Genomic DNA, 9,889 nt, shown 5'->3' with positions numbered 1-9,889 from the left:
GGGGTTATGGGGTTATGAGAGTGTGGTTATGGGGTTATGGGGTTATGGGGTTTTGAGAGTGTGGTTATGTGGTTATGAGAGCGTGGTTATGGGGTTATGAGAGTATAGTTATGGGGTTATGTGGTTATGAGAGCGTGGTTATGGGGTTATGAGAGCGTGGTTATGGGGTTATGGGGTTATGAGAGCGTGGTTATGGGGTTATGAGAGCGTGATTATGGGGTTATGAGAGCGTGGTTATGGGGTTATGGGGTTATGAGAGTGTGGTTATGGGGTTATGAGAGTGTGGTTAAGGGGTTATGGGGTTATGAGAGTGTGGTTATGGGGTTATGGGGTTATGAGAGTGTGGTTATGGGGTTATGAGAGCGTGGTTATGGGGTTATGAGAGTGTGGTTATGGGTTCATTTGTTTTTCAGCTGATAGAACTGAAGAGAAAATGAGAGGCAGCCTGAAGGGGAGAGATAAAGGAGAGTAATACGGAAGCAATAGGAGAGTAAAAACGAGAGTAAAATGAGAGCAAATAGGAGAGTAAAGGGAGAGTAAAGGGACAGTAGAAGGAGAGTGAAAAGGAGAGTGATGAGGAGAGATAAAGACAGGGTACTCACTGATGCCTGCTTGAGAGGTGATCCAGGACAAACGCAGGAACAAAATCACCCCCCAGATATTCAACATGCAGCGGATCTACAGCAGGGCAGCACAATCAAACACAGTCAGACACAGTCAGAGACAGACAGCACATTAAACACAGTCAGAGACAGACAGCACATTAAACACAGTCAGAGACAGACAGCACATTAAACACAGTCAGAGACAGACAGCACATTAAACACAGTCAGAGACAGACAGCACATTAAACACAGTCAGAGACAGACAGCACATTAAACACAGTCAGAGACAGACAGCACAATCAAACACAGTCAGACACAGTCAGAGACAGACAGCACATTAAACACAGTCAGAGACAGTCAGAGACAGACAGCACATTAAACACAGTCAGAGACAGACAGCACATTAAACACAGTCAGAGACAGACAGCACAATCAAACACAGTCAGACACAGTCAGAGACAGACAGCACATTAAACACAGTCAGACACAGTCAGAGACAGACAGCACATTAAACACAGTCAGAGACAGACAGCACATTAAACACAGTCAGAGACAGACAGCACATTAAACACAGTCAGAGACAGACAGCACATTAAACACAGTCAGAGACAGACAGCACATTAAACACAGTCAGAGACAGACAGCACATTAAACACAGTCAGAGACAGTCAGAGACAGACAGCACATTAAACACAGTCAGAGACAGACAGCACATTAAACACAGTCAGAGACAGACAGCACATTAAACACAGTCAGAGACAGTCAGAGACAGACAGCACATTAAACACAGTCAGAGACAGACAGCACATTAAACACAGTCAGAGACAGACAGCACATTAAACACAGTCAGAGACAGACAGCACATTAAACACAGTCAGAGACAGACAGCACATTAAACACAGTCAGACACAGACAGCGCTTTAAACACAGTCAGACACAGTCAGTACGTCAAACACAGTCAGAGATAGACAGCACATTAAACACAGTCAGACGCAGACAGCGCTTTAAACACAGTCAGCATGTCAAACAGTCAGAGACAGCACATTAAACACAGTCAGACACAGACAGCACTTTAAACACAGTCAGACACAGTCAGTACGTCAAACACAGTCAGAGATAGACAGCACATTAAACACAGTCAGACGCAGACAGCGCTTTAAACACAGTCAGCATGTCAAACACAGTCATAGACAGCACATTAAACACAGTCAGACACAGACAGCGCTTTAAACACAGTCAGACACAGTCAGTACGTCAAACACAGTCAGAGATAGACAGCACATTAAACACAGTCAGACACAGACAGCGCTTTAAACACAGTCAGCATGTCAAACACAGTCATAGACAGCACATTAAACACAGTCAGACGCAGACAGCGCTTTAAACACAGTCAGCATGTCAAACACAGTCAGAGACAGACAGTGCAGTAAACACAGTCAGTACATCAAACACAGTCAGAGACAGCACTGTAGAAACCATATTTCCCACTATCCTACACGACAATTCTGCGACGTCCACCCCGCATGACGTCTAGCTCGGTTCAACCAACCCCGTAATGGTGGGAGCAATAAACTTTCCCTGTATAAGGGCATGGCAGCTCTCAGGAAAGCCCTACTTGTATTCACTTGTGTTTCCGACGCTCGTTTCTTCTGCTCATCTGCTCCGATACTTGGGCAGAGGCTGAACTCTACAGTGCACCACCAGGCCTACGGACACACCTAGTTTACCTCGCTGTAGTGGCCTATAGCGAGTGGAAGCTGCTGTACGTGGAACGCTACATCAGTTTACCCCTGCAAAGCTCACCAACGAACAACAGCAACAAACTTTTACACACGGAAAAAGGACCAGGCGAACATTTTTCAGAACCGAGCGGACCAGACAACAACGCGCGGCTAAGACGCCCCAGCCTGCGCATCTCTCCAGGACACACATTCACCGCACCATCGCGGCTCCTACAAGGACAGCACGTCTTTTGGATCCAATGCGTATGGACTCAGTAAGACAACAAACATTCAGGCATAGCCAGTGTTTAGTCTAGTCTTAACTGTAACTGTTAATCTGTTTCTATATTTGATTTGTCTTATCATTTGAATGCATTATATTAGCCATATATGTATGTATGTATATTGATTTGCCGTCTTTCGCGCATATGTAGAGTAAACTACGCACGTAGTCTCTTCTCACAGCTAACGGCCACTTTTACCTTTCCTTTGTTCAAGGGACACATGCGCTTGCGCGCACACACACACACACACACCCTACTAACTTACCCTACTAACTTCCCATTAGTATATCTGTTCTGTGTTTGTACATTTGTTTAATAAATATATTTTATTAAACCCGGTGTCTGTTTTGGCGTCACATGGACATGAGAGCCAAGTTAAAGCAGTCTTTCAAAGAACTTCCAACCTTTATTCATTCATGAATTAATTAATTCATTATCCTAACCCACTTATCCTGAACAGGGTCACAGGGGGGCTGGAGCCTATCCCAGCATACATTGGGCGAAAGGCAGGAATACACCCTGGACAGGTCGCCAGTCCATCGCAGGGCACACACACCATTCACTCACACACTCATACCTATGGGAAATTTAGACTCTCCAATCAGCCTAACCTGCATGTCTTTGGACTGTGGGAGGAAACCGGAGTACCCAGAGGAAACCCACACAAACAGGGGGAGAACATATTCCCTAGTACTCACACGTCACCCCCCTGCTTACTTCTCTCCACTGGCTGCCTGTCATGGCTCGCATCAAATTCAAAACATTGAATTTCCAAGCAGTTAAGGGGTCTTCCCCAGCTTACCTACAAAAAATCATCAGACCGTACACCCCTGCCAGACCTCTTCGTTCAGCCTCCACAGGCCGCTTGGCACCTCCCCCTCTCAGAACCTCCACCTCACGCTCACGACTACTGTCTGTTCTGGCTCCACGGTGGTGGAACGAACTCCTCGTTGAGGTCAGAACTGTAGAATCTCTCCCCACCTTCAAGCGCAAGCTGAAGACACACCTCTTCAAGCTGCACCTCTCCCCACCCCTCCCTACCTCCCTGTGAACCTTAATTGTTGTCTTTGTGATTTACCTTGTGTTTCGGTATTTTTTAGTTGGCTAGGTAAGCAGTAATTGGATGGTTAAGTTTGGTCACTTTTGCTTTGTTGTTTGTTTATTTGTTGTTTAAAAAAATAAATAATAATAATAATAATAATAATAATTTGGCCCTAGTCCTTATCTTTGTTGTACGGGTAGCAATTGAAATTGTACTTCCCTCTAGGGTCTTTCAGCGCAGTTATCCCTGGTTATGGGTATGCACTTTGTTGTACGTCGCTCTGGATAAGAGCGTCCGCCAAATGCCAGTAATGTAATGTAATGTAACATGCAAACTCCACACAGAGAGGCCCCTGCCGATTCGAACCCAGGACCTACTTGCTGTGAGGTTAATCATTGATATTGGTTATTTTAATTCTTAATTAAAATACTAGGCAGCAGGGATGGTGCACTGGGTAGTACTGCCGCTTCACAGCAAGGAGGTCCTGGGTTTGAATCCCGGTCGGCCGGGGCGAGTTTGCATGTTCTCCCCGTGTTTGCGCGGGTTTCCTCCGGGTACTCCGGTTTCCTTGATTGGAGGTTAGGTTGATTAGAGAGTCTAAATTGCCCGTGGGTATGAGAGTGTGAGTGAATGGTGTGTGTGTCCTGAAATGGACTGGCGACCTGTCCAGGGTGTCTTCCTACCTTTCGCCCAATGTATGCTGGGATAGGCTCCAGCCCCCCTGCGACCCTGCTCAGGATAAGCGGGTGAGGATAATGGATGGATGGAATTAAAATACTAAATTTGTGGTAAGATATTTCTGATAACAGTAATTTTATGAGACTGATTACTTTTTGCAGTCATACTGCTACACTACATTAATTGGCGCCCCGGTTTCGTAGAGAGTAAAATTCCTACGTTATTTGGCGGCCCGTGCGAGGACCCTACAGCACATTAAACACAGTCAGCACGTCAAACAGACAGAGACTGTCAGTGTGTCAAACGCAGTCAGCACGTCAAACAGACAGAGACTGTCAGTGTGTCAAACACAGTCAGCACGTCAAACAGACAGAGACTGTCAGTGTGTCAAACACAGTCAGCACGTCAAACAGACAGAGACTGTCAGTGTGTCAAACACAGTCAGCACGTCAAACAGACAGAGACTGTCAGTGTGTCAAACACAGTCAGCATGTCAAACGCAGTCAGATACAGACACCAACTGATTGTGCAGATTAATACATCTACCACTGCAATACGGTCAACACATTAGGCCTAATACTGCCCCCAGAGAAATCAGTGTGCGAGTGTGTGTAAATGTGACTTAATGTTCCTGTGTAGATGCACATGAGTGTTCCTCACCATAACCCCTGTGACCCAGCCAAAGCGAACGGGGGGGCGGGTCTGTTCATGATCCGGATTCTGCTGCTCCTGGTTTCCTGGGTAACCGCCCACTCCTAACTCCTCCATCGAACTTCCTGTCTCTCCATCCTACAGCACAGTGACATCACAAACACATATAACCTCAGTGCACAGTGACATCACAAACACATATAACCTCAGTGCACAGTGACATCACAAACACATATAACCTCAGTGCACAGTGACATCACAAACACATATAACCTCAGTGCACAGTGACATCACAAACACATATAACCTCAGTGCACAGTGACATCACAAACACATATAACCTCAGTGCACAGTGACATCACAAACACAAATACTAATAATAACAATAACAATAACACCCTAGGCCACTTTACAGGGAATCAGAATCAGAGCCACACAGTACAGAGGGGAAAAAATAAAATGTATGGAACGTTAAAATAATAGAAAAATTAATATATGCACATGCATTATCTTTAAAAACAAAGAAATGTATGTGAGTGTGTATGAGCATGTGGATGAATAATGTCTTATATTTATGCTATTCTGAATAAGTGGGTCTTAAGCTGTTTCTTGAAAGAAAGGAGTGAGTTGGAGGTGCAAATGTGAGTTGGGAGTTCCAGCTGAATGCCCAATCACCAAGTGAAAAGAGGTGTGAGGTGGGGGTGGTGAGTAGGCCAGGGCATGAGGTGGGGACTGTGAGTAGGCCAGGGTGTGAGGTGGGGGTGGTGAGTAGGCCAGGGTGTGAGGTGGGGGTGGTGAGTAGGCCAGGGTGTGAGGTGGGGACTGTGAGTAGGCCAGGGTGTGAGGTGGGGGTGGTGAGTAGGCCAGGGTGTGAGGTGGGGGTGGTGAGTAGGCCAGGGTGTGAGGTGGGGGTGGTGAGTAGGCCAGGGTGTGAGGTGGGGGTGGTGAGTAGGCCAGGGTGTGAGGTGGGGGTGGTGAGTAGGCCAGGGTGTGAGGTGGGGGTGGTGAGTAGGCCAGGGTGTGAGGTGGGGACTGTGAGTAGGCCAGGGTGTGAGGTGGGGGTGGTGAGTAGGCCAGGGTGTGAGGTGGGGGTGGTGAGTAGGCCAGGGTGTGAGGTGGGGGTGGTGAGTAGGCCAGGGTGTGAGGTGGGGACTGTGAGTAGGCCAGGGTGTGAGGTGGGGGTGGTGAGTAGGCCAGGGTGTGAGGTGGGGGTGGTGAGTAGGCCAGGGTGTGAGGTGGGGGTGGTGAGTAGGCCAGGGTGTGAGGTGGGGGTGGTGAGTAGGCCAGGGTGTGAGGTGGGGACTGTGAGTAGGCCAGGGTGTGAGGTGGGGGTGGTGAGTAGGCCAGGGTGTGAGGTGGGGGTGGTGAGTAGGCCAGGGTGTGAGGTGGGGGTGGTGCGGTAGAGGATCACAACACAAATAACCTTGTTGCACTGGGACAAAACACACACTAACTTTCTCATTGGCCAGTTACATCACACTCTCTAACTCTCATTTGTATCACTATTCCACACATTTGACTATGATATGTAACACAAATCCTCACTCTAATATTCTTGCATTTTTATAAAGCAACAGCCAAAGGACAGCTCAAATAGGCCAGAGAAGGTGAGAGTGAAGTCAGAGTTAAAGCAGAGTTGGAGCAAGATGAGAGTAAGGTGAGAGCAAGGTCAAAGCCACATATCAAAGTAAGATCAGAGTAAAGTCAGTGTAATATCAGTGTAAGGTCAGAGTAAAGCCAGAGTAAGATCAGAGTAAAGTCAGTGTAATATCAGTGTAAGGTCGGAGTAAAGTCAGTGTAATATCAGTGTAAGGTCGGAGTAAAGTCAGAGTAAGATCAGTGTAAGGTCAGAGTAAAGTCAGAGTAAGATCAGAGTAAAGTCAGTGTAATATCAGTGTAAGGTCGGAGTAAAGTCAGTGTAAGGTCAGTGTAAGGTCAGAGTAAAGTCAGAGTAAGATCAGAGTAAAGTCAGTGTAATATCAGTGTAAGGTCGGAGTAAAGTCAGTGTAAGGTCAGTGTAAGATCAGAGTAAAGTCAGTGTAAGGTCAGTGTAAGATCAGAGTAAAGTCAGTGTAAGATCAGTGTAAGGTCAGAGTAAAGTCAGTGTAAGGTCAGTGTAAGTTGAGAGTAAAGTCAGTGTAAGGTCAGTGTAAGTTGAGAGTAAAGTCAGTGTAAGGTCAGTGTAAGTTGAGAGTAAAGTCAGCGTAAGGTCAGTGTAAGTTGAGAGTAAAGTCAGTGTAAGGTCAGTGTAAGGTCAGAGTAAAGTCAGCGTAAGGTCAGTGTAAGTTGAGAGTAAAGTCAGCGTAAGGTCAGTGTAAGTTGAGAGTAAAGTCAGTGTAAGGTCAGTGTAAGGTGAGAGTAAAGTCAGCGTAAGGTCAGTACATCCGTCACTTTGCGCAGGGTTTCCAAAGATGGCCGGCTGCGTCGTTGGCGTCCCGTTGTCATGGTGTTGGAGTAGAAGTCCAGCATGGGTCCGGTATCCATGGAGCTGTAGAGAGATGGTCGCCGCACATCCCTCCGCTCCACCGTGCTGTCAGCTGCCTCTGTTTCCATGGTGATGGTGCTGGGCAGGACATGGCCCTCAGTGCTGCTGCCATCGCCATGGCTACTGGAGTACCGAGGCGGGGCCTCCTCACTGACAGAGAAACGGCCATGCTGCGAGCTGATTGGCCACTCAGGACCCGAAACCCGCTGCCCCATCACAGCCTGGTAGACCTGCAACACAAACACAGCCTCACACACCTGCAGCACAAACACAGCCTCACACACCTGCAGCACAAACACAGCCTCACACACCTGCAGCACAAACACAGCCTCACACACCTGCAGCACAAACACAGCCTCACACACCTGCAGCACAAACACAGCCTCACACACCTGCAGCACAAACACAGCCTCACACACCTGCAACACAAACACAGCCTCACACACCTGCAGCACAAACACAGCCTCACACACCTGCAACACAAACACAGCCTCACACACCTGCAGCACAAACACAGCCTCACACACCTGCAACACAAACACAGCCTCACACACCTGCAGCACAAACACAGCCTCACACACCTGCAACACAAACACAGCCTCACACACCTGCAGCACAAACACAGCCTCACACACCTGCAGCACAAACACAGCCTCACACACCTGCAGCACAAACACAGCCTCACACACCTGCAGCACAAACACAGCCTCACACACCTGCAGCACAAACACAGTCTGTGTGATTTGTATCGTAGTTTTTTTTTAAGTTTTGTAAAGTTTGAGAGCATGAAGCCCCTCAGAGTAAAACTGAGGTCTCCAGTGCTTCAGAATTGTGAGATCGGGAGGCGTCTTAACTTGGTTAGGAGTTGCCAGCAGATTGCTGTGGAGGTGGAGATGATGCACTTTTCAACTAAGAAAGGACATTTTGTAAATGTCTGATGAGAAAATAAATACTCGTAGCTAAACATGGTCTTAGTGCTGCTTACTCTTAGCTAAACATGGTCTTAGTGCTGCTTACTCTTAGCTAAACATGGTCTTAGCGCTGCTATGCATAGCTCTGAGGTGCTACTTTTTAAGACCATTCTTAGGAATGGCTTTATACATACACCCAAAACTGTGGCACTCACGCACCAGGGTTGCCTAGCCCTGCTGTAAAATATACCTTCTGTACACCAGTTTGTTAATGGAAATATTTATTCAGCCAATCATGTGGCAGCAACTAAATGCAAACAAGCATGCAGATGTGGTAAAGAGGTTCAGCTGTTTTTCAGACCAAATGACAGAATTTGGAAGAAATGTGATCTAAGTGACTTTAGCCATGGAATTATTGTTGGTGCCCGACAGGGCAGTTGAGTAACTCTCCTGGGCTTTTCATGCACAACAGTCTCTTGAGTTTGCAGAGAATGGTGCGAAAAACAAAAACATCCAGTGAGCAGCAGTTCTGTGGGCAGAAACACGCTGTTAATGAGAGAGGTCAGAGGAGAATGGTTGGACTGGTTGAAGCTGACAAGAAGGTGACAGTAACGTAAATAACCACACATTACAACAGTGGTATGCAGAAGAGCATCTCTGCACACACAACGCATCAAACCTACAGGGTATAGGCTACAGCAGCAGAAGACTTAATAAGCAGAATAAATAGTGTATCGATGTACACCTCTCTATATACACCTCTCTCTTTCTCTCTCTCTCTTGCTCTCTCTCACTCTCTCTCTCTCTCTCTCTCTCTGTCTCTACAGGAGAATAGAGTGTGCCTACACATTTCTCTACAGGAGAAAGCAGATTTAACCCTCCTATTATGTTTGAACAGTTAACCTGTTAACCTTTTAATCATTTTGATACTGTATGATTTTTTTTTCTATTTTGGTGGGATTAAATAGTAAACATGCAATAAACATAATGACAAAAGTCCTGTACCAATTTTGCATGTGTTGTATGGGCTTATTCTGACCCTCTGTAACTGTATAAAATGTCAGAAAATATACAACCTTTTTTTTTTTTTATCTCGGATTCCTTTGTGGATGATTCTGGCGGCACTTTCCCATACAGGTGCCAAACTTTCACTCCCTACTCCCCAGCTAGACCACTCCGGTCTGCCAGCTCTGGTTGCCTTATGGTTCCCTCTACGTGCACCTGGCGGTCGAGCTGCACGTTCACGCCTGTTTTCCGTTCTGGTTCCTCAGTGGTGGAGTGACTTGCCAACCACTGTCAGGACAGCAGAATCCCTCCCCCTATTTTGACGCTGACTTAAAACACTTTTCAAACTGTACCTTACTCCTCCCTCCTGATCCCCCCCACCCCTTTCCGATATCCCTCTTGCCTAACCAAAAAAAAATAAAAAATAGAATTGCACTTATGATGACTATGTTTAGAACAGCACCTCATGTGTATTTTACTAGTTATGGATGTATTGCTTTAACTTTT

General features: G+C 46.7%; 1 protein-coding gene across 1 annotated transcript in view; it reads right to left on the bottom strand.

The window, feature by feature from the left end:
• The window catches only part of LOC133120298 (solute carrier family 12 member 3-like), a 66,824-nt gene extending 59,143 nt beyond the window's left edge, over nt 1-7,681 (bottom strand). The window contains exons 1-3 of the mRNA XM_061230290.1: nt 7,364-7,681; nt 4,991-5,119; nt 603-678 (exon numbers count right to left, since the gene is read on the bottom strand). Coding sequence (XP_061086274.1) covers nt 603-678; nt 4,991-5,119; nt 7,364-7,681 — 523 coding nt within the window. The remainder of the gene's footprint in view (nt 1-602; nt 679-4,990; nt 5,120-7,363) is intronic.
• Between the last annotated feature and the right edge of the window lie 2,208 nt (nt 7,682-9,889).

This window comes from Conger conger, unplaced genomic scaffold (assembly GCF_963514075.1).
Source record: "Conger conger unplaced genomic scaffold, fConCon1.1 SCAFFOLD_88, whole genome shotgun sequence".
NCBI lineage: Eukaryota > Metazoa > Chordata > Actinopteri > Anguilliformes > Congridae > Conger > Conger conger.
The sequence above is the reverse complement of the archived record's forward strand: the minus strand, read 5'-3'. Positions and strand labels throughout refer to the sequence as shown.